This window comes from Pristiophorus japonicus, chromosome 20 (assembly GCF_044704955.1).
Source record: "Pristiophorus japonicus isolate sPriJap1 chromosome 20, sPriJap1.hap1, whole genome shotgun sequence".
In the NCBI taxonomy this organism is placed as follows: domain Eukaryota; kingdom Metazoa; phylum Chordata; class Chondrichthyes; family Pristiophoridae; genus Pristiophorus; species Pristiophorus japonicus.
The window spans coordinates 3,354,881-3,379,298 of NC_091996.1; the positions used below are offsets into that span (position 1 = coordinate 3,354,881).

A 24,418-nucleotide genomic window follows, 5' to 3' on the forward strand; every position below is an offset into this window, starting at 1 on the left:
CCAGTGACCTCCGTACCCCCCCACCGGGCTCTCTGGCCGCCATCAGCCAAATCAGCAGAGGCCACGCGTGGGGCAAGCTGAGCTGTAACCAACCCCAGTCTGTGTTGCTCAGCAGCAACTTGGCAGAGGGAGAGGAGGGCCGGTGGGTTTTGGAATCCTCCTGTGCACCCTCCCAACGTGAAGCAGAACCCCGGGAGGGGGATACAAATTAAAGGCGAGGCGTCTCAGGTCAATACAACGGTTTATGTAACCAGACACGACACAGCAGTGCCAGGGTTCAGGAGCAGGTGAACTGTAGCAGCAGCACAAAGTAACTACATCCAATCACGTTAAAACCGATTTTCATCTCCTCCCCCCCCCCCGCCACCCCCCTTTATAAAATAAAGTAAATCAGACTGTGTCACTTCCCCCTCCCCCCATCTATTTACACACATTTACCGTTCCGCTCAACACAAGCAGCTCCTGGACTGTGGGTGCAGGGTTTGTGTCCATGGGTTGGGGAGCAGGTGCCCATCACCGGAACAACCTGTAGACACGGGGCAGCCTCCCATCCTTGCTGCTCAGGGCCTGCTGGATGTGTTCGGAGGTCGGCAGATCCCCGAGGTCCCCCAGAGCTGCCACTGCTGGCTTACTGCGCAGCATCTTGGCTGTCACCCGCCGGATATCATCAGCCGTCACCTCCCCTGCACACAAAACACAACCCGGACCGTCAGCTCCGTGAGCAGCAACTCGCAACACTGACCGCGTTGGGGAGGGGTCGGGGTTCAGTGGGGGGGGGGACAGAGGTTTGTGTTGGGACCAATGTAGGGATTTTCCAGGTGATCCGGATTAGAATCAAACCGAGGTCAATGATGTACCGTGAGCTGCATCGCCTTCACTGACAGATAATGACTCACGTCAGGAAGGACGTCAAGGCCTTGCAGAGGGTGCGGAGGAGATTGACCAGAATGGTCCCAGGGATGAGGGACTTCAGTTATGGGGAGAGACTGGAGAAGTTGGGATTGTTCTCCTTCGAGCAGAGAAGGTCGAGAGGTTTTCAAAAATTACGAAGGGTTTTGATAGAGTGAATCAGGAGAAACTGTTCCCAGTGGCAGGGGGGGTCAGTAACCAGAGGACACAGATTTAAGGTCATTGGTAAAAGAACCAGAGGGGGAGACGAGGAGAATGTTACTATGCAGCGAGTTATGATCGGGAATGCGTTGCTTGAAAGGCAAATTCAATAATAACTTTCAAAAGAGGATTTGGAGAAATGTGCGGGGCTGTGGGGACAGAGCGGGGGGAGTGGGACTGATTGGATCGCTCTGTCACAGAGCCAGCACAGGCTCGATGGGCCCAATGGACTCCTGCTGCTGTGCGAATCGATGAGAAAGTATGACAGGTAGGGTGAGGTGTGCGAAGCTGTTCCAAACAGACTGAATGAGCACTTTGCATGGACTCTCGTTCCTCAACAGCTCCTGTCCGACAGACTCACCGATCAGTGTGCAGAGGTCGTGTGGGAGTTTGCGGAGTCCTGTAGCCAGCACTTGCCGACCCACATCCTCGAAGATCACTGGCCGCGACTCCAGGTTCATCATTAGCATCGACTTCAGCTGCGTCTTCGCTCGCTCCAGCTCCATCTGACCACAAAGTGCAGAGGTCACCGTCCGCCTCTCACTGCCCCGGGCAGGTACAGCACGGGTTAGAGTAAAGCTCCCTCTACACTGCCCCATCAAACACTCCCAGGGCAGGTACAGCACGGGTTAGAGTAAAGCTCCCTCTACACTGCCCCATCAAACACTCCCAGGGCAGGTACAGGGGGTTAGATACAGAGTAAAGCTCCCTCTACACTGTCCCATCAAACACTCCCAGGGCAGGTACAGGGGGTTAGATACAGAGTAAAGCTCCCTCTACACTGCCCCATCAAACACTCCCAGGGCAGGTACAGCACGGGGTTAGATACAGAGTAAAGCTCCCTCTACACTGTCCCATCAAACACTCCCAGGGCAGGTACAGGGGGTTAGATACAGAGTAAAGCTCTCTCTGCACTGCCCCAAACACTCCGAGGTTAGCCTGTGTTATATACGTTGCTATGGGATCTTTTAAGACCACCTGAGATAGTTTAACATGTCATCCTCTGACAGTGCAGCACTGGAGTGCCAGTCTGGATTATGTGTTGAAGTGTCTGGAGTGGTATCCAATTTACTTTTAAATGTGATGAAGATTTCTGCCTCTACCACCCTTCCAGGCAGTGAGTTCCAGACCCCCACCACCCATCTCCCCTCTAATCATTCCCCCAATTACTTTAAATCTGTGTCCCCTCGTTGTTGACCCTTCTGCTAAGAGAAAAATGTCCTTACTATCCACTCTAACTAGCCCCCTCATAATTTTATACACCTCAATTAAATCTCCCCTCAGCCTCCTCTGTTCCAAGGAAAACAACCCCAGCCTATCCAATCTTTCCTCATCGCTAAAATTCTCCAGTCCCGGCTCCTCTGCACCCTCTTCTAGTGCAATCACATCCTTCCTGTAATTTGGTGACCAAAACTGCATGCAGTCATCATAGGCGGTCCCTCGAACGAGGATGACTTGCTTCCACGAGTTCACAGGTATTTCGATGAAGGACCCGATGTTCCAGTCCTGAACTCCAATTGAGGGGGTGGAAGATGCCTGTGCGTGAATTTTTTTAACGTGTGGTGACCGTTGCACATCAGCCACCACACGGGCCTGACAGAGCTAGATCTTGGTCCAGTGGCAAGGATTAACCAGGACGACTGGAGACCTGCTCTGCTGCATGGACCTAGCACGCACACATATCACAGTGTGGGCTGGTCCGTGCTGCCCCTCGGCTCTCTGGGCCCCGTACCCTCATCTGTCGCGCCTCCGCCATGATTTCTCGCCACTCATCCGCCCCAACCTCCTCTGTACCTGGGCCCTGCCGATCTTCCTGCCCGCGCTCCAAAACGGCGGCCTGAGTTTTGATGACGTCACCCAGTCGCACATTTGGAGCAGCTCGCGCTGGAGGTTGAAACATAGAAACATAGAAAATTGGTGCAGGAGTAGGCCATTCGGCCCTTCTAGCCTGCACCGCCATTCAATGAGTTCATGGCTGAACATTCAACTTCAGTACCCCATTCCTGCTTTCTCGCCATACCCCTTGATCCCCCGAGTAGTAAGGACCTCATCTAACTCCTTTTTGAATATATTTAGTGAATTGGCCTCAACAACTTTCTGTGGTAGAGAATTCCACAGGTTCACCACTCTCTGGGTGAAGAAGTTTCTCCTCATCTCAGTCCAAAATGGCTTACCCCTTATCCTTAGACTGTGACCCCTGGTTCTGGACTTCCCCAACATTGGGAACATTCTTCCTGCATCTAACCTGTCTAACCCCATCAGAATGCTTTCATTACTAATGCTGTGTGTTGAACAAAAATTGTAAGCTAACTGTTTATTTTTCTCTCTCTGTCCAATTGAACCGTAAAAACATCCTGCAGTGAAGTGTACAATAATGGTATGTGGTATCCCGCTCCAGTTCTATTATCTTCCGACCTGCGGAGCTGTTCTCCCGGAGGTCAGGGGGGGGGGGGGCCACAATGTCACAGGGCCTGCCGCTCCACCTCTTTTATAGTCAATAATCTGCACGTCGTACTCAAGCTGTGGCCTAACCAGTGTTAAGAACATAAGAAAATAGGAGCAGGAGTCGGCCACCTAGCCCCTCGAGCCTGCTCCGCCATTCAATATGATCATGGCTGATCCAATCATGGACTCGGCTCCATTTCCCCGCCCGCTCCCCATAATCCCTTATTCCCTTATCGTTCAAAAATCTGTCTATCTCCGCCTTAAATATATTCAATGACCAGCCTTCACAGCTCTCTGGGGCAGAGAGTTCCACAGATTTACAACCCTCTGAGAGAAGAAATTCCTCCTCATCTCAGTTTTAAATGGGCATCCTCTTATTCTGAGACTATGCCCCCTAGTTCTAGTTTCCCCTATGAGTGGAAATATCCTCTCTGTATCCACCTTGTCGAGCCCCCTCATTATCTTACATGTTTCAATAAGATCACCTCATTCTTTTGAACTCCATTGAGTATAGGCCCAACCTACTCAATCTATCTTCATGAATCAACCTAGTGAACCTTCTCTGAACCAGTGCAAATATATCCTTCCTTAAATACAGAGTCCAAAACTGCACGCAGTACTCCAGGTGTGACCTCACCAATACCCTGTACAGTTGTAGCAGGACTTCCCTACTTTTATACTCTATCCCCCCGGCAATAAAGGCCAACATTCCATTTGCCTTCCTGATCACTTGCTGTACCTGCATACTAACTTTTTGTGTTGTATACACTTCTAGCATAACTTCGTTGCTCTTGTATTCTATGCCTCGGCTAATAAAGGAAAGCATTCCGTATGCCTTTTTAACCACCTTATTGACCTGTCCTGCTAATCTTTAAGGATCTGTGGACATACACTCCAAGGTCCCTCTGTTCCTCCACACCTCTCAGTATCCTCCCATTTATTGTGTATTCCCTTGCCTTGTTGCCCCTCCCCAAATGCATTACCTCACACTTTCCGGATTGAAATCCATTTGCTATATTTTTGCCCAACTGACCAGTTCATCGATATCTTCCTGCGGTTTACAGCTTTCCCCCTCACTGTCAACCACACGGACAATGTTTCTATCATAAGTAAATTTCTTTATCAGGCCCCCTACATTTAAGTTTAAATCATGAATATATACTATAGAAAGTAAGGGACTGAGTACTGAGCCCTGTGGAACCCCACTGGAAACCGCCTTCGTCACAAAAACTCCCCTCAACCATCACCCTTTGCTTCCTGCCACTGAGCCAATTTTGGATCCAATTTGCCCCTCTCCCTTGGATCCCAGGGGCTTTTACTTTTTTGATCAGCCTGCCATGTGGAACTTTGTCAAAAGCCTTGCTAAAAATCCATGTAAACTGCAACAAATACACTGCCCTCATCAACCCTCCTGGTTACCTCCTCAAAGAACTCAATCAAGTTAGTCAGACACGACCTTCCCTTAACAAATCCATGCTGACTGTCTTTGATCAATCTGTGTCTCGCTAAATGAAGGTTTATACTGTCCCTCAGAATTGATTCCAGTAATTTGCCCACCACCGAGGTTAGACTAACTGGCCTGGAATTACTCGATTTATCCCTTCCTCCATTTTTAAACAAAGGTACAACGTTAGCAGTTCTCCAATCCTCTGGCACCACTCCTGTAGCCAGAGAGGATTGGGAAATGATGGTCAGAGCCTCTGCTATTTCCACCCTTGCTTCTTTTAATAGCCTGGGATATATGTCAACCGATCGTGGCGATTTATCGACTTTCAAAGATGCTAAACCCCTTAATACTTCCTCTCTCACTATGTTTATCCTGTCCAATATTTCACTTCCTTCCTCCTTAACTTCAACGTCAGCATCCTCTCCCTCTTGTGAAGACAGCCACAAATTATTCACTTAGTACCTTACCCACATCCTCTGCCTCCACACACACATCACCATTTTGGTCCCTAATAGGCCCTACTCTTTCCTTAGTTATCCTCATGCTCTTTATGTAATTGTAAAACATCTTTGCATTTTCTTGGATTCTACTTGCCAGTATTTTTTCATGCCCTTTTTGCTTTCCTAATTTCAACCTCACACCTTCTATACTCTTCTAGGCTTTCTGCAGTATTGAGCTCATATCTGATATAGGCTTCCCTTTTTTGCCTTATCTTACCCTGTATGCCCCTTGTCAACCTGTAAAGTGTTGTTCTCATTGAACGATTTGCGACGATATCCAGCTCATGCACTCACCTCTCCTACTGACCCAGCCATCAGGATAAATTCTCGCGTGATAATTTCCACCATCTCCCTGACCTGTGACATGACACAAGAAACCGATAATCGAGGTTAGTAACTGAACTGTAAATCAGTGAGGAACAGCAACAGGTTTTCAGAGTGGGACTGAGCAGCACGATACTACAGAGTTTATAAAAGACGTCTGGTGATGGAGTGGAGCTTGGTACCTGTCGAGGATCAGCGCTGGCGTGTATACACAGGAGCCCAGTATCCTCGTAGCTGTGGTGATAGGCCGTGGCGTTGTACATCCAGTGGTGTCTGAGGGAGAGGGGAAGCCAGTCAGTGTGATCTGTACAATCCAACTCACCAACAAACTCTCGTACATCAATGGATCAGAGAACATGGACTCCCATTCACTCAATGCTCTATTCAGTGTCAGCACTGTCGTCACTGAGTCAAAAAGTCGTGAGTTCGAGTCCCACTCCAGCAACTTGGCACAAAAATCTAGGCTGACTCTTCAGTGCTGTGCTGAGGGAGCGCCGCACTGTCGGAGGGGCAGTACTGAGGGAGTGCTGCACTGTCGGAGGGGCAGTACTGAGGGAGTGCTGCACTGTCGGAGGGGCAGTACTGAGGGAGCGCCGCACTGTCGGAGGGGCAGTACTGAGGGAGTGCCGCACTGTCGGAGGGGCAGTACTGAGGGAGTGCCGCACTGTCGGAGGGGCAGTACTGAGGGAGCGCCGCACTGTCGGAGGGGCAGTACTGAGGGAGCGCCAGTACTGAGGGAGCGCCGCACTGTCGGAGGGGCAGTACTGAGGGAATGACTCACTGTCGGAGGGGCAGTACTGAGGGAGCGCCCCACTGTCGGAGGGGCAGTACTGAGGGAGTGCTGCACTGTCGGAGGGGCAGTACTGAGGGAGCGCCCCACTGTCGGAGGGGCAGTACTGAGGGAGTGCTGCACTATCGGAGGGGCAGTACTGAGGGAGTGCTGCACTGTCGGAGGGGCAGTACTGAGGGAGTGCCGCACTGTCGGAGGGGCAGTACTGAGGGAGTGCCGCACTGTCGGAGGGGCAGTACTGAGGGAGCGCCGCACTGTCGGAGGGGCAGTACTGAGGGAGCACCAGTACTGAGGGAGCGCCGCACTGTCGGAGGGGCAGTACTGAGGGAATGACTCACTGTCGGAGGGGCAGTACTGAGGGAGCGCCCCACTGTCGGAGGGGCAGTACTGAGGGAGTGCTGCACTGTCGGAGGGGCAGTACTGAGGGAGCGCCGCACTGTTGGAGGGGCAGTACTGAGGGAGCACCAGTACTGAGGGAGCGCCGCACTGTCGGAGGGGCAGTACTGAGGGAATGACTCACTGTCGGAGGGGCAGCACTGAGGGAGCGCCCCACTGTCGGAGGGGCAGTACTGAGGGAGTGCTGCACTGTCGGAGGGGCAGTACTGAGGGAGCGCCGCTCTATCGGAGGGGCAGTACTGAGGGAATGACCCCCCCCCCCCCCACAAAGCAGGCCCGACCCCACCCCCACACAGCAGGCCCAGCCCCCCCCACCCCCACACAGCAGGCCCAGCCCCCCCCACCCCCACACAGCAGGCCCGTCCCCCCCCACCCCCACACAGCAGGCCCAGCCCCCCCCCACCCCCACACAGCAGGCCCAGCCCCCCCCCACCCCCACACAGCAGGCCCAGCCCCCCCCACCTCCACACAGCAGGCCCGTCCCCCCCACCCCCACACAGCAGGCCCAGCCCCCCCCCACCCCCACACAGCAGGCCCAGCCCCCCCCACCCCCACACAGCAGGCCCAGCCCCCCCCACCCCCACACAGTAGGCCCGGCCCCCCCCACCTCCACACCACCCACGCCAGGCTTGGCCCCCCCCACCCCCACACAGCAGGCCCAGCCCCCCCCCACCCCCACACAGCAGGCCCAGCCCCCCCCCACCCCCACACAGCAGGCCCAGCCCCCCCCCACCCCCACACAGCAGGCCCGGCCCCCCCCACCTCCACACCACCCACGCCAGGCTTGGCCCCCCTCCCCACACACACACACGCCAGGCCCGGCCCCCCCACACACACGCCAGGCCCGGAATCCCAACAAGAGATGCTCCCCCCACAGCCGGCCCCGTGTGTGCGAGCAGGTTCGGGAACCCACCTGTTTAACACATTGAGGTAGAGTCTGGTGAACATGCCCTTGCCCGGACCCCCAGCCGAGAAGGAGCCCCCGCCGCCCATCATCATGTTCAGCACAGCGAAGGGGATAAAATCGTCCTCCTGAAACCGAAGAAAGACCTTTCAATCACACTCACCCATCACAGTGCACTCCACCCCTCCCGCCCTGCTCAACACAGAGGGACCTTTACTCTGTATCTAACCCCGTGCTGTACCTGCCCTGGGAGTGTTTGATGGGGCAGTGTAGAGGGAGCTTTACTCTGTATCTAACCCCGTGTACCTGCCCTGGGAGTGTTTGATGGGACAGTGTAGAGGGAGCTTTACTCTGTATCTAACCCTGTGCTGTACCTGTCCTGGGAGTGTTTGATGGGACAGTGTAGAGGGAGCTTTACTCTGTATCTAACCCCGTGTACCTGCCCTGGGAGTGTTTGATGGGACAGTGTAGAGGGAGCTTTACTCTGTATCTAACCCCGTGTACCTGCCCTGGGAGTGTTTGATGGGACAGTGTAGAGGGAGCTTTACTCTGTATCTAACCCCCTGTACCTGCCCTGGGAGTGTTTGATGGGACAGTGTAGAGGGAGCTTTACTCTGTATCTAACCCCCTGTACCTGCCCTGGGAGTGTTTGATGGGACAGTGTAGAGGGAGCTTTACTCTGTATCTAACCCCCTGTACCTGCCCTGGGAGTGTTTGATGGGACAGTGTAGAGGGAGCTTTACTCTGTATCTAACCCCGTGCTGTACCTGCCCTGGGAGTGTTTGATGGGACAGTGTAGAGGGAGCTTTACTCTGTATCTAACCCCCTGTACCTGCCCTGGGAGTGTTTGATGGGACAGTGTAGAGGGAGCTTTACTCTGTATCTAACCCTGTGTTGTACTTATGCACTTTGCAACAGGGTTTGCTGGATAACAATCGGGGTGGGGATGCAGGCTGGAATTCTCCTCCTTAACCCGGGAAAAGAAGCCCAATTTTCAAAAAAAAATTCTCGGGATGCGTACGTCGCTGGCAAGGCTGGCATTTATTGCCCGTCCCTAGCTGATCCGAGAAGGTGAGGGTGAGTCGCATTCTTGAACCGCTGGCAGTGGATTTGATACGAATTGAGGTGCCACTTCAGTGGGCAGTTAACAGGCAACCAGGGTGGTGAGGGACTGGAGTCACCTATAGGCCCAGACCGGGTAAGGATGGCAGGTTTCCTTCCCTGAAGGACATCAGTGAACCAGTTGGGTTTTTACGACAATCCGACAGCTTCATGGTCCCTGTTACTGAGCCCAGATTTCCAGATTTTTAAAAACTGATTTCCATTCTCAAACTGCGGGCAGTGGGATTTGAAGCCTCAGTCTCGGAGATCGAGTGCAGTGACAGACCTGCCGCGCCGTGCCTCCGAGCACGGACCAATGGAAAGCTGTGTCACTGTGAGGTCCGCGCCGTACTCACCAGGAAGGAGCAGCTCTCCAGCCCGATCATGATGTGTGTGAGCTCCGGGATAGGCGTCGGCCCCAAGCTGACGTCAGTCATGTCCTTCTCCACCTGGGGAGTCAGATACATGGGGGTGGTGTTAGAGTCACGATCCTCCCAACCCTCAAACAACAATGGCGGGCACAGTCCACACCTGTACATTCGGGCAGTGTCGTCCACGTCATCCCTCCGGCCCTCCATCAGGGGCAACCGTGGGCAGAGGTAGGAAGGACAGATCTCCCCCCCCCCCCCCCCCACCGGCCCCCCAGATCCCCCCCCCTCCACCACCCCCAGATTCCCCCCCCCCCCGCTCCACCACCCCCAGATCCCTATCCCACTGCAGCCCCAGAACCCTCCCTGCACCCTTAGACCCCACACCCCCAGATACCCCCCCACACTCCCAGATCCCCCCTCCTGCACCCCCAAATCCTCCCCCCCAGATCCCTATCCCACTGTACCCCCAGAACCCCCCCGCACCCTAGACACACCTCCCCCGCACCCCTCTACACCTCAGATTCCCCCCTCCTGCACCCACAAATCCCCCCCCGCCATCCCCTAGATCCTTCCCCCCCCACCCCCAGAACCCTCCCCGCATCCCCAGAACACACCCCCAGACCCTCCCGCACCCGATCCCCCCCACACCCCCAGATCCCCACCCCACTGCACCCCCAGAACTCCTCCGCACCCCGAGAAACCCCCCACACCTCCAGATCCCCCAGCCGCAGATCCCCAAACCCACCCCCCCTCACCCCCAGATTACCGTCCCCCCATATCGCCACCTCACCACATACCCAGATCCTCTCCTGTACCCTTGATTCCCCCCTGCGCCCCAAGATCTCACCCGGTGAGGGAATGCAGAGGGGGGCGCGGGGGGGAGGGTAGGTTGGGGAGAGATTGGTGGCACAGGGCAGACAGAGTGGGAGCCTCCAGCCTGGCCGCCCTCTATCTCCCCCTTGTGGCCAGGCACACTGCAGCAGCTGCAGACTCACTGGGGGTGGTCTTCAATGAGATGTTTCCCTAGGGACCCGGGGGCTGACCCCGCAGCGTGCAGCAGTGCCTCACCTTCACAGTTCCCCCGGTGTACTGGGCGACGGACCGGTCCACGTCGGTGGGCCCCAGCCCCCACACTGGGGTCACTCCTGTGCGGAATTGAAGAGAGAAAAGTTTATCAGCGTAAATTACTCAGCACCCACCTCGATCCAGAGACCCCTCCCCACCCCTCAACACTTGTACAATCGCACTGCCAGCCAGGGCTCAGTGTGAGGCTCTCGCCGCCGAGTCAGAAGGTCATGGGTTCAAGTCACACTCGAGACTTGAGCACATAATCTCGGCTGACACTCCAGTGCAGTACTGAGGGAGCGCTGCACTGTCAGAGGGGCAGTACTGAGGGAGCGCTGCACTGTCGGAGGGGCAGTACTGAGGGAGCGCCGCACTGTCAGAGGGGCACTACTGAGGGAGCGCTGCACTGTCGGAGGGGCAGTACTGAGGGAGTGCCGCACTGTCGGAGGGGCAGTATTGAGGGAGCGCCGCACTGTCGGAGGGGCAGTATTGAGGGACCGCCGCACTGTCGGAGGGGCAGTACTGAGGGAGTGCCACACTGTCGGAGGGGCAGTATTGAGGGAGCGCCGCACTGTCGGAGGGGCAGTACTGAGGGAGTGCGCACTGTCGGAGGGGCAGTACTGAGGGAGTGCTGCACTGTCGGAGGGGCAGTACTGAGGGAGTGCCGCACTGTCGGAGGGGCAGTATTGAGGGAGCGCCGCACTGTCGGAGGGGCAGTACTGAGGGAGTGCGCACTGTCGGAGGGGCAGTACTGAGGGAGTGCTGCACTGTCGGAGGGGCAGTACTGAGGGAGTGCTGCACTGTCGGAGGGGCAGTACTGAGGGAGTGCCGCACTGTCGGAGGGGCAGTACTGAGGGAGTGCCGCACTGTCGGAGGGGCAGTACTGAGGGAGCGCCGCACTGTCGGAGGGGCAGTACTGAGGGAGTGCGCTCTGTCGGAGGGGCAGTACTGAGGGAGTGCTGCACTGTCGGAGGGGCAGTACTGAGGGAGAGCTGCACTGTCGAAGGGGCAGTACTGAAGGAGTGCTGCACTGTCGGAGGGGCAGTACTGAGGGAGCGCCGCACTGTCGGAGGGGCAGTACTGAGGGAGTACTGCACTGTCGGAGGGGCAGTACTGAGGGCGTGCTGCACTGTCGGAGGGGCGGTACTGAGGGAGCGCCGCACTGTCGGAGGGCAGTACTGAGGGAATACTGCACTGTCGGAGGGGCAGTACTGAGGGAATGCTGCACTGTCGGAGGGGCAGTACTGAGGGAGCGCCGCACTGTCGGAGGGGCAGTACTGAGGGAATGCCGCACTGTCGGAGGGGCAGTACTGAGGGAGCGCTGCACTGTCGGAGGGGCAGTACTGAGGGAATGCTGCACTGTCGGAGGGGCAGTGCTGAGGGAATGCTACACTGTGAAGGGGCAGTACTGAGGGAGTGTCGGAGGGGCAGTACTGAGGGAGTGCTGCACTGTCGAAGGGGCAGTACTGAGGGAGTGCTGCACTGTCAGAGGGGCAGTGCTGAGGGAGTGTCACACTGTCGGAGGGGCAGTACTGAGGGAGTGCTGCACTGTCGGAGGGGCAGTACTGAGGGAGTGCCGCACTGTCGGAGGGGCAGTACTGAGGGAGTGCTGCACTGTCGGAGGGGCAGTACTGAGGGAGTGCTGCACTGTCGGAGGGGCAGTACTGAGGGAGTGTCGCACTGTCGGAGGGGCAGTATTGAGGGAGCGCCGCACTGTCGGAGGGGCAGTACTGAGGGAGCGCGCACTGTCGGAGGGGCAGTACTGAGGGAGTGCTGCACTGTCGGAGGGGCAGTACTGAGGGAGTGCTGCACTGTCGGAGGGGCAGTACTGAGGGAGTGCTGCACTGTCGGAGGGGCAGTACTGAGGGAGTGCCGCACTGTCGGAGGGGCAGTATTGAGGGAGCGCCGCACTGTCGGAGGGGCAGTACTGAGGGAGTGCGCACTGTCGGAGGGGCAGTACTGAGGGAGTGCGCACTGTCGGAGGGGCAGTACTGAGGGAGTGCTGCACTGTCGGAGGGGCAGTACTGAGGGAGTGCCGCACTGTCGGAGGGGCAGTATTGAGGGAGCGCCGCACTGTCGGAGGGGCAATACTGAGGGAGTGCGCACTGTCGGAGGGGCAGTACTGAGGGAGTGCTGCACTGTCGGAGGGGCAGTACTGAGGGAGTGCTGCACTGTCGAAGGGGCAGTACTGAGGGAGTGCTGCACTGTCGGAGGGGCAGTACTGAGGGAGCGCCGCACTGTCGGAGGGGCAGTACTGAGGGAGTACTGCACTGTCGGAGGGGCAGTACTGAGGGCGTGCTGCACTGTCGGAGGGGCGGTACTGAGGGAGCGCCGCACTGTCGGAGGGCAGTACTGAGGGAATACTGCACTGTCGGAGGGGCAGTACTGAGGGAATGCTGCACTGTCGGAGGGGCAGTACTGAGGGAGCGCCGCACTGTCGGAGGGGCAGTACTGAGGGAATGCCGCACTGTCGGAGGGGCAGTACTGAGGGAGCGCTGCACTGTCGGAGGGGCAGTACTGAGTAAATGCTGCACTGTCGAAGGGGCAGTACTGAGGGAGTGCTGCACTGTCGGAGTGGCAGTACTGAGGGAGTGCTGCACTGTCGGAGGGGCAGTGCTGAGGGAATGCTACACTGTGAAGGGGCAGTACTGAGGGAGTGTCGGAGGGGCAGTACTGAGGGAGTGCTGCACTGTCGAAGGGGCAGTACTGAGGGAGTGCTGCACTGTCAGAGGGGCAGTGCTGAGGGAGTGTGACACTGTCGGAGGGGCAGTACTGAGGGAGTGCTGCACTGTCGGAGGGGCAGTACTGAGGGAGTGCTGCACTGTCGGAGGGGCAGTACTGAGGGAGTGCTGCACTGTCGGAGGGGCAGTACTGAGGGAGTGCTGCACTGTCGGAGGGGCAGTACTGAGGGAGTGCTGCACTGTCGGAGGGGCAGTACTGAGGGAGTGCCGCACTGTCGGAGGGGCAGTATTGAGGGAGCGCCGCACTGTCGGAGGGGCAGTACTGAGGGAGCGGCGCACTGTCGGAGGGGCAGTACTGAGGGAGTGCTGCACTGTCGGAGGGGCAGTACTGAGGGAGTGCTGCACTGTCGGAGGGAGTGCTGCACTGTCGGAGGGGCAGTACTGAGGGAGTGCCGCACTGTCGGAGGGGCAGTATTGAGGGAGCGCCGCACTGTCGGAGGGGCAGTACTGAGGGAGTGCGCACTGTCGGAGGGGCAGTACTGAGGGAGTGCTGCACTGTCGGAGGGGCAGTACTGAGGGAGTGCTGCACTGTCGAAGGGGCAGTACTGAGGGAGTGCTGCACTGTCGGAGTGGCAGTACTGAGGGAGCTCTGCACTGACGGAGGGTCAGTACTGAGGGAGCGCCGCACTGTCGGAGGGGCAGTATTGAGGGAGCGCCGCACTGTCGGAGGGGCAGTACTGAGGGGGTGCCGCACTGTCGGAGGGGCAGTACTGAGGGAGCGCCGCACTGTCGGAGGGGCAGTACTGAGGGAGCGCCGCACTGTCGGAGGGGCAGTACTGAGGGAGAGCCGCACTGTCGGAGGGGCAGTACTGAGGGAGTGCTGCACTGTCGGAGGGGCAGTTCTGAGGGAGTGCTGCACTGTCGGAGGGGCAGTACTGAGGGAGTGCTGCACTGTCGAAGGGGCAGTACTGAGGGAGTGCTGCACTGTCGGAGGGGCAGTACTGAGGGAGTGCCGCACTGTCGGAGGGGCAGTACTGAGGGAGTGCTGCACTGTCAGAGGGGCAGTACTGAGGGAGTGCTGCACTGTCGGAGGGGCAGTACTGAGGGAGTGCTGCACTGTCGGAGGTGCCGTCTTTCAGCTGAGATGTTAAACTGAGGCCTCGTCTGCTCTCTGGTGTAGATGTTTGAACTGTATCTGAATGGCAATTATATGGAGATTACAAAAGCTGGGATTGTTCTCCCTAGAGCAGGGAAGGATACAGGGAGATTTAATAGAGATTCAAAATTCAAAATTCTGAAGGGTTTTGATAAGAGTAAATAAGGAGAAATTGTTTCAAGTGGCAGGAGGGTCGGTAATAAGAGGACATAGATTTAAGATCATTGGCAAAAGAACCAGAGGGGGAGATGAGGAGAATGTGTTTACGCAGCGAGTTGTTGTGATCGGGAACGCGCTGCCTGACAGGGCGGTGGGAGCAGATTCAATAGTAACTTTCAAACCGGGAATTGGATAAACACTTGAAACGGAGAAATGTGCGGGGCTGTGGGGACAGAGCGGGAGGAGTGGGACTGATTGGATCGCTCTGTCACAGAGCCGGCACAGGCTCGATGGGCCCAATGGCCTCCTCCTGTGCTGTATTGTTCGACAAGTAAGTTTAGTATTTGGGATGGACGGGCTCAAAATGGGCTCTTGACTTGAGCCCACTTCAGTGAGAGATGTGCGTTTGTCCACTGACAGAGTTGCGACCGGCGGGTGGATGAAAGGGAAGGTGTGTGTTCAGTACCGAGAGCTTGGCTGTCTTTGTACCTTGGAGGTATTTCTGTGCGTACTCCACCAGCTTGTCGTGGTCCACACCGACCCCAGCCAACACCAGCCGGTTCGGAGTGTAGTAATTCCGCAGGAACGAGTGAAGCAGTTTCTGGTCAATCTTCTCCACGTTATCGGTGGGGCAGAACCTGGGCAGGCCCACCGTGTTGTCCCGGTAAGCTGCCTGGTGGGACAAAGGAGCAATCGTTCACCGTCTGCACCCTCCCGATCAGCACCTTCACCAGCCAGGCATCCCCGCATTGCCATTCTCCTCTCCCCCTCCCGCCTTCCCCCTCTCCCTCCCTCCCCCACACCCGCATCTTAAATAAAAACAGTCTTCCCTTCATCCAGACAAATATCAATCCCTCAATCAACATAACAAAAACAGAGTATCTGGTCATTATCACACTGCTGTGTGTGGGAGCTTGCTGTACACAAATTGTCTGCCGCGTTTCCCACATTGCAACAGTGACTACACTCCAAAAGTACTTCACTGGCTGTAAAGTGCTTTGAGACGTCCAGTGGTTGTGAAAGGCGCTATTTAAATGCAAGTTTTTTTTTCATCTTCAGGGGGCTGGAACACAAAGAGATGCTTCAGCTGAACAGAGCTCGGGTCAGACCCCGCCTGCAGTAACTGCGTTCAGCCCTGGGCCCATCCCCTCAGGGAGGGTATATCGGCCTCCCCTGGGCCCATCCCCTCAGGGAGGGTATATCGGCCTCCCCTGGGCCCATCCCCTCAGGGAGGGTATATCGGCCTCCCCTGGGCCCATCCCCTCAGGGAGGATATATCGGCCTCACCAGAATGGAACCAGGGATAAAAGGGTTAAATTATGAGGACAGGTTGCACAGACTGAGCTTGTTCCCTCGAGTGTAGAGGTTCAAGATTCAGCTGTCCCGGATCCTGCCCTCCACTGACCACGCACACACACTTTACAACACGCGTGTTGTTCGGGAGCAGGAACCCAGAGGGTTATCCCCTTCCCCGGGGCACAGACCTTCAGGGACATGACTCAGCAGGGAGCACCGATAGTCCTGGGACAGCTTAATGGTCCCTCCATGGTTAAATATCCTGCCAAAAATCACTCCAGAGACTTTTACACAAAATCTAAGCCGACACTTCCTATGCAGTATTCGAGTTAGTGTCCTCGATCAGACCAACATCCCCAGCATCGAAGCACTGACCACACTCGACCAGCTCCGCTGGGCGGGCCACATTGTCCACATACCCGACACAAGACTCCCAAAGCAAGCGCTCTACTCGGAACTCCTACACGGCAAGCGAACCCCAGGTGGGCAGAGGTTTCAAGGACACCTTCCAAGCCTCCTTGATAAAGTGCAACATCCCCACCGACACCTGGGAGTCCCTGGTCAAAGACCGCCCTAAGTGGAGGAAGAGCATCCGGGAGGGCACTGAGCACCTCGAGTCTCGTCGCCGAGAGCGTGCAGAAACCAAGCGCAGGCAGCGGAAGGATAATGCAGCAAACCAGTCCCACCCTCCCTTTCCTTCAACCTCTGTCTGTCCCACCTGTGACAAGAGACTAATTTCCGTATTGGACTGTATAGTCACCTGAGAACTCACTTTTAGAGTGGAAGCAAGTCTTCCTCGATTTCGAGGGACTGCCTATGATGCTGATGAGTACTGAGAGAGAGCTGCACTGTCGGAGAGGCAGTACTGAGGGAGTGCTGCACTGTCGGAGAGGCAGTACTGAGGGAGCGCTGTACTGACGGAGAGGCAGTACTGAGGGAGCACCGCAGTGTCGGAGGGGCAGTACTGAGGGAGCACCGCACTGTCGGAGGGGCAGTACTGAGGGAGCGCTGTACTGTCGGAGAGGCAGTACTGAGGGAACCCCGCACTGTCGGAGGGGCAGTACTGAGAGAGCTGCACTGACGGAGGGGCAGTACTGAGGGAGCGCTGTACTGACGGAGGGGCAGTACTGAGGGAGCGCTGTACTGACGGAGGGGCAGTACTGAGGGAGCACCGCACTGTCGGAGGGGCAGTACTGAGGGAGTGCTGCACTGTCGGAGGGGCAGTACTGAGGGAGCGCTGTACTGACGGAGGGGCAGTACTGAGGGAGTGCTGCATTGTTGGAGGGGCAATACTAAGGGAACGTCGCAGTGTCTGAGAGGCAGTACTGATGGAGTGCTGCACTGTCGGAGGGGAGAGGCAGTACTGAGGGAGCGCCGCACTGTCGGAGGGGCAGTACTGAGGGAGTGCTGCACTGTCGGAGGGGCAATACTGAGGGAGCGCCGCATTGTCGGAGGGGCAGTACTGAGGGAGCGCCGCACTGTCGGAGGGGCAGTACTGAGGGAGTGCCGCACTGTCTGAGGGGCAGTACTGAGGGAGCGCCGCACTGTCGGAGGGGCAGTACTGAGGGAGCGCCGCACTGTCGGAGGGGCAGTACTGAGGGAGTGCCGCACTGTCGGAGAGGCAGTACTGAGGGAGCGCCGCACTGTCGGAGGGGCAGTACTCAGGGAGTGCAGCACTGTCAGAGGGGCAGTACTGAGGGAGTGCAGCACTGTCAGCAGTGCCGTTAAACTGAGGTCCCATCTGCCCTCCAAGGGTACTATTCGAAGAAGAGTAGGGGAGTTCACCCCAGTGTCCTGGGGACAATATTTATCCCTCAACCAACATCACAAAACAGCTTATCTGGTGATAATCACATTGCTGTGTGTGGGAGCTTGCTGTGCACAAATTGTCTGCCGTGTTTCCCACATTACAACAGTGACTACACCCCATAAAGTACTTCATTGGCTGTAAAGTGCTGTGGGAGGTTGCGAGGTGGTGAAAGGTGCTGTCGGAATACGAGTCTTTCTTTCTGGCGTTCCTACTCTCCCCGGGGTCTGCTGATTCCGTGGAGACAGGAACGGGAACCTGGGCCCGCTCCCCACGTCTCACTTTATTTCAGATACGACCGGCAGCTTGAAACTTTGACACGCGCTACGTTGGGGAAAGGATGCTTACCGCGTGAATCATCTCGGTGAGCAGCGGCTCGGGGTCTGGCCGCATCTGTAGGTCCTGCAGCTCGAAGCGCGCAGCCATTTGGGTCATCTCCAGCTCCTCGTCTGCGGCAAGGGACAGATTCACAAATATATCAGCTGGCCTGGTTATCCATTCACGGGATGTGAGCCCCACACATTTATTGCCCATCCCTAATTGCCCCTTGAGAAGGTGGTGGTGAGCCGCCTTCTTGAACCGCTGCAGTCCGTGTGGTGAAGGTGCTCCCACAGTGCTGTTAGGGAGGGAGTTCCAGGATTGTGACCCAGCGACGATGAAGGAACGGCCGATATATTTCCAGGTCGGGACGGTGTGTGACTGGGAGGGGAACGTGGAGGTGGTGGTGTTCCCATGCACCTGCTGCCCTTGTCCTTCTAGGGGGTAGAGGTCGCGGGTTTGGGAGGTGCTGCCGAAGAAGCCTTGGCGAGTTGCTGCAGTGCATCTTGTAGATGGTACACACTGCAGCCAGGGGGCGCCGGTGGTGGAGGGAGTGAGTGTTCGAGGTGGTGGATGGGGGGGCAAAGGGTTGGAAGGCACCAATGTGCAGCCCAGAGCAAATCTTGCAGAGGAGGCAAGTTCAGACAGGATTACATCCCCCATAAACCCCAGCCCGTCATCGAGCGGCTCACCGCTCGCCCCTGACAAAAGTGCCGAATCCCGCGGGGTATGGTTTGCAAGGCAGCCAGTCAGTTAGAGGAGGTACTGTGAGGGGTGGGTGGCACAAGAGGCAGCTCCTCGAGGTGGAAGGGGACCATTGGTACACGAGTCATGGGTTCAAACACCCTTCCAGAGACCTGAGCCCATAATACAAGCTGACACACCCAGTGTAATGCTGAGAGAGCGCCGCACTGTCGGAGGGGCAGTACTGAGGGAGCGCCGCACTGTCGGAGGGGCAGTACTGAGGGAGTGCTGCACTGTCGGAGGGGCAGTACTGAGGGAGTGCCGCACTGTCGGAGGGGCAGTACTGAGGGAGCGCCGCACTGTCAGAGGGGCAGTACTGAGGGAGTGCTGCACTGTCGGAGGGGCAGTACTGAGGGAGTGCCGCACTGTCGGAGGGGCAGTACTGAGGGAGTGCTGCACTGTCGGAGCGGCAGTACTGAGGGAGTGCAGCACTGTCGGAGGGGCAGTACTGAGGGAGCGCCGCACTGTCGGAGGGGCAGTACTGAGGGAGCGCCGCACTGTCGGAGGGGCAGTACTGAGGGAGTGCAGCACTGTCGGAGGGGCAGTACTGAAGGAGCGCCGCACTGTCGGAGGGGCAGTACTGAGGGAGTGCCGCACTGTCGGAGGGGCAGTACTGAGGGAGCGCCGCACTGTCGGAGGGGCAGTACTGAGGGAGTGCCGCACTGTCGGAGGGGCAGTACTGAGGGAGCGCCGCACTGAGGAAGCACTTTTTGCAATTGAAATGCAAAGTCAATCAGGAGAGGATGTGGACAGGCTCGGTGCTCGGTTACCTGTGAACCTCGGCTGAAGCACGACGTCAGCGAGCAGATTCACCACCGTCTCCAGACCCTTCACCTCCGCTGAAACGGCAAACATCGTCGTGTCCCTGTAACAGGAGGGAATCAAATCTTTACCCTGGCCACGGGAAAGGCCTCAAACTTCCTTTCAAATTACTGAGCGAGTCCCTCACAATCTCAGATTTCACGATTACCAGACACCGGTCTGCAGATCTCAGCATCACCGCGAAACCAGTTCACCCCCATTCCGACCCCCCTCACTTCGTTAAATCTGCTGTCGGACGCGATCCCCCACTCTACTCACCACCCCCAGTCCACGCCTCCTTCCCCCCGCTCGCCCAGACCTGCTCCCCCTCCCCACCCCAGATCCACTCCCTCCCCATACCCGCTTCCCCCCTCCCCCAGACCCACTCTCCCTCCACCCCTTGTCTCGCTCCCCCTTTCCCCATCCCACTCTCCACCCTCCCCCCCCCCCCACAGTCATAGAAACATAGAAAATAGGTGCAGGAGCAGGCCATTCGGCCCTTCGAGCCTGCACCACCATTCAATGAGTTCATGGCTGAACATGCAACTTCAGTACCCCATTCCTGCTTTCTCGCCATACCCCTTGATCCCCCGAGTAGCAAGGACTTCATCTAACTCCTTTTTGAATATATTTAGTGAATTGGCCTCAACAACTTTCTGTGGTAGAGAATTCCACAGGTTCACCACTCTCTGGGTGAAGAAGTTTCTCCTCATCTCGGTCCTAAATGGCTTACCCCTTATCCTTAGACTGTGACCCCTGGTTCTGGACTTCCCCAACATTGGGAACATTCTTCCTGCATCTAACCTGTCTGAACCCATCAGAATTTTAAACGTTTCTATGAGGTCCCCTCTCATTCTTCTGAACTCCAGTGAATACAAGCCCAGTTGATCCAGTCTTTTTTGATATGTCAGTCCCGCCATCCCGGGAATCAGTCTGGTGAACCTGCGCTGCACTCCCTCAATAGCAAGAATGTCCTTCCTCAAGTTAGGAGACCAAAACTGTACACAATACTCCAGCAGGTGTGGCCTCACCAAGGCCCTGTACAATTGTAGCAACACCTCCCTGCCCTTGTACTCAAATCCCCTCGCTATGAAGGCCAACATGCCATTTGCTTTCTTAACCGCCTGCTGTACCTGCATGCCAACCTTCAATGACTGATGTACCATGACACCCAGGTCTCGTTGCACCTCCCCTTTTCCTAATCTGTCACCATTCAGATAATAGTCTGTCTCTCTGTTTTTACCACCAAAGTGGATAACCTCACATTTATCCACATTATACTTCATCTGCCATGCATTTGCCCACTCACCTAACCTATCCAAGTCGCTCTGCAGCCTCATAGCATCCTCCTCGCAGCTCACACTGCCACCCAACTTAGTGTCATCCGCAATTTTGGAGATACTACATTTAATCCCCTCGTCTAAATCATTAATGTACAGTGTAAACAGCTGGGGCCCCAGCACAGAACCTTGCGGTACCCCACTAGTCACTGCCTGCCATTCTGAAAAGTACCCATTTACTCCTACTCTTTGCTTCCTGTCTGCCAACCAGTTCTCAATCCACGTCAGCACACTACCCCCAATCCCATGTGCTTTAACTTTGCACATTAATCTCTTGTGTGGGACCTTGTCGAAAGCCTTCTGAAAGTCCAAATATACCACATCAACTGGTTCTCCCTTGTCCACTCTACTGGAAACATCCTCAAAAAATTCCAGAAGATTTGTCAAGCATGATTTCCCTTTCACAAATCCATGCTGACTTGGACCTATCATGTCACCTCTTTCCAAATGCGCTGCTATGACATCCTTAATAATTGATTCCATCATTTTACCCACTACCGATGTCAGGCTGACTGGTCTATAATTCCCTGTTTTCTCTCTCCCTCTTTTTTTAAAAAGTGGGGTTACATTGGCTACCCTCCACTCCATAGGAACTGATCCAAAGTCTATGGAATGTTGGAAAATGACTGTCAATGCATCCGCTATTTCCAAGGCCACCTCCTTAAGTACTCTGGGATGCAGACCATTAGGCCCTGGGGATTTATCGGCCTTCAATCCCATCAATTTCCCCAACACAATTTCCCGACTAATAAGGATTTCCCTCAGTTCCTCCTCCTTACTCGACCCTCTGACCCCTTTTATATCCGGAAGGTTGTTTGTGTCCTCCTCAGTGAATACCGAACCAAAGTACTTGTTCAATTGGTCTGCCATTTCTTTGTTCCCCGTTATGACTTCCCCTGATTCTGACTGCAGGGGACCTACGTTTGTCTTTACTAACCTTTTTCTCTTTACATATCTATAGAAACTTTTGCAGTCCTGCACTTCCCCCCCTCCCCCCCCCCACCCCAGACATTCTCCCCCTTTCCCCCTCCCCCCAGCCCCGCTCCCCTTTCCCCAGCCCCGCTCTCTCCCCCCAGACACGCTCCCCCTTTCCCCCTCCCAGCCCCGCTCCCCCTCCCCCCCCCCCCAGCCCCGCTCCCCCTCCCTCCCCCCCACAGCCCCACTCACCCTCCCCCTCCCAGCCCTGCTCCCTCACCCCAGCCCCGCTCCCCCTCCCTCCCACGAGCCCCGCTCCCCCTCCCTCCCCCCAGCCCCGCTCCCCCTCCCCTCCAAAGCCCCGCTCCCCCTCCCTCCCCCCCAGCCCCGTTCCCCCTCCCCCCCCCCAGCCCCGCTCCCCCTCCCCCCCACAGCCCCGCTCCCCCTCCCCCCCACAGCCCCGCTCCCCCCCCCCCGCACGCTTGTAGGATCCCCAAAACCCACGCGTGCAGTAGCCCCCAGAGCTGCCAAGAGCGGACGAGGGGAGAGACTCTGGGTCCATCAGCCAGGCGACCATCGAGCCTGGAGTACAAGGTCACAGCTTGAGATCCCCCTCCCCTCCCAGTGACCCGGCCTCTGATCAGACCATGGTTGTCACAGCATCGCCGACTGCCTCTCCTTGCCCAGCCCGACTCCTCTGCTCTCAATCGCCGCACCCATGCGCTCTCCAGCAGGGACGGCTATCAGGAGCACCAGCTCTGGCTGATCTCCACCCCACCCCCTAAACAAAAGGCATTGAGGCCAACCGTGGTGCCTCCGCCCTGTGATCAGCCTGGGACTGCACCTGGGGCCCATGCAGTTTATGGCCCCAATGCCACATTGACCCTGTGCCCAGTCACCCGCTCGTCGATTCGAGGTCTGCCATTTTTAACAAGGGTCACATTGGCACCAATGTTCCCTTTAATTTTTGTTTGGGTAGGCGGGGCTGCATGGCCCACTCACAATACCATGCACGTGCAGCTTTTCCTATTTAAAGATATGATTGCACCAGAGAGGGTGCAGAGGGGATTTACAAGAATGTTGCCGGGACTGGAGAATTTTAGCTATGAGGAAAGATTGGATAGGCTGGGGTTGTTTTATTTGGAACAGAGGAGGCTGAGGGGAGACCTGATTGAGGTGTATAAAATTATGAGGGGCCTGGATAGAGTGAGTAGGAAGGACCTGTTTCCCTTAGCAGAGGGGTCAACAACCAGGAGGCATAAATTTAAAATAATTGAGAGGAGGTTTAGAGGAGATTTGAGGGGAAATTTCTTCACCCAGAGGGTGGTGGGGGTCTGGAACTCACTGCCTGAAAGGGTGGTAGAGGCAGAAACCCTCACCACATTTAAACAGTACCTGGGTGTGCACCTGAAGTGCTGTAACCCACAGGGCTACGGACCGAGAGCTGGAAAGTGGGATTAGGCTGGGTAGCTCTTTGTTGGCCGGAGCGGAGACGATGGGCCGAATGGCCTCCTGCCGTGCTGTAAATTTCTCTGATTCTGTGATTTAAAAGCCGGTGAGCCAGCTACACGAGAGTGGTGGAGCGCCCAGCAGCTTAAAGTGAGCGTTGATCAGCACGCGTCCCGTCCCGAGCTCCCGCAGAAACAGCAAGCGGCGAGGTCACAAAACGCGGGCGTCAGTTTGTGCTGCTTTTACCTGGAGGACTGACAGTCACAGATGCCACCGTGTTTCTCCAGCGTCAGGAGAATTTCATCCTTGGAGCCAAACTGCGCCGTGGACTGTTGACAAAAACACACAGCCAGTTACAAGCTTCTAAACACTGGATATCCAACGCACAACACCTCCTGTGCTGCTTCCGAAGTCCTGAATGGCGTCAGTAGCCGGAGGAAAAAAACTCCCGACAGGGAGCGAGTGAGCTCTGGTCAGAGGGTTGAGACATGGGGAAGAGGAGTTGTATTACAAGCACAGGAACAGGGGGGGGGGGGGGCCATTCAGCCCCTCAAACCTGTTCCACCAGTCAATATGATCACGGCTGATCTGCGACCTAACTCCATATACCCGCCTTTGCCCCATATCCCTTAATGCCTTTTGGTTAACAAAAATTTATCAATCTCAGATTTGAAATTAACAATTTGATCTAGCATCAATTGCCATTTGTGGAAGAGAGTTCCAACCTTCTAGCACCCTTTGGGCCCAAATTTCCCCAGCTGCCTAGAGCGGCGGTTAGCTGTGGCACACCAACTATGTGGGGCAAAAAACGCGCCGAAAATTTACCTCTTAATTTGGCCGCTCCTCCATCGTTCTGGTCCCGTAGTGTGGCACTGCAGAGCCTGCGGGGGCGGAGCTTCAGCCACTCATGCTCAGTGCAGCCGGCGGGGGGGGGCGGGGCTTGGGCCCAGCGTCTCCTCAAATGCCAGCAAGGGGAACGCATGTCCGTTTCAGCCTGCGCAATACGCATTTCAGCATGCACGCAATGGAGCAGGAAGCTTGGCAATCGGCCAATTAAAGGGAGAGCGTCCTCAGCAGCATTAGCAATGGACCATATATAAAGGTACGGTGTGAATAGTGATTTTTGGGTGGCTGAGGGAGTGGAAAGGTTTGCTGCATAGGTGGAAGAAAGGTGAGAAGTGTGATTTTTGAACATTACCTGAGAGTAAGTCCAATACACCAATGGCGCAAGAGCGTGCAACAAGAGCAAAGAATTTCCTCCGTGAGGAAGTGGAGAAGCCAGTCACTGTCATTGAGGAC

At 56.3% G+C, this 24,418-nt stretch overlaps 1 protein-coding gene across 1 annotated transcript in view; it reads right to left on the bottom strand.

Moving 5' to 3' along the window:
* Positions 1 to 224: 224 nt before the first annotated feature.
* The window catches only part of pmpca (peptidase, mitochondrial processing subunit alpha), a 31,387-nt gene continuing 7,193 nt past the window's right edge, over positions 225 to 24,418 (bottom strand). The window contains exons 4-14 of the mRNA XM_070863346.1: positions 23,366 to 23,448; positions 19,385 to 19,479; positions 17,901 to 18,001; positions 14,939 to 15,122; positions 10,457 to 10,533; positions 9,374 to 9,466; positions 7,926 to 8,044; positions 6,009 to 6,099; positions 5,797 to 5,859; positions 1,472 to 1,616; positions 225 to 683 (exon numbers count right to left, since the gene is read on the bottom strand). Coding sequence (XP_070719447.1) covers positions 514 to 683; positions 1,472 to 1,616; positions 5,797 to 5,859; positions 6,009 to 6,099; positions 7,926 to 8,044; positions 9,374 to 9,466; positions 10,457 to 10,533; positions 14,939 to 15,122; positions 17,901 to 18,001; positions 19,385 to 19,479; positions 23,366 to 23,448 — 1,221 coding nt within the window. The 3' untranslated portion in view covers positions 225 to 513. The remainder of the gene's footprint in view (positions 684 to 1,471; positions 1,617 to 5,796; positions 5,860 to 6,008; positions 6,100 to 7,925; positions 8,045 to 9,373; positions 9,467 to 10,456; positions 10,534 to 14,938; positions 15,123 to 17,900; positions 18,002 to 19,384; positions 19,480 to 23,365; positions 23,449 to 24,418) is intronic.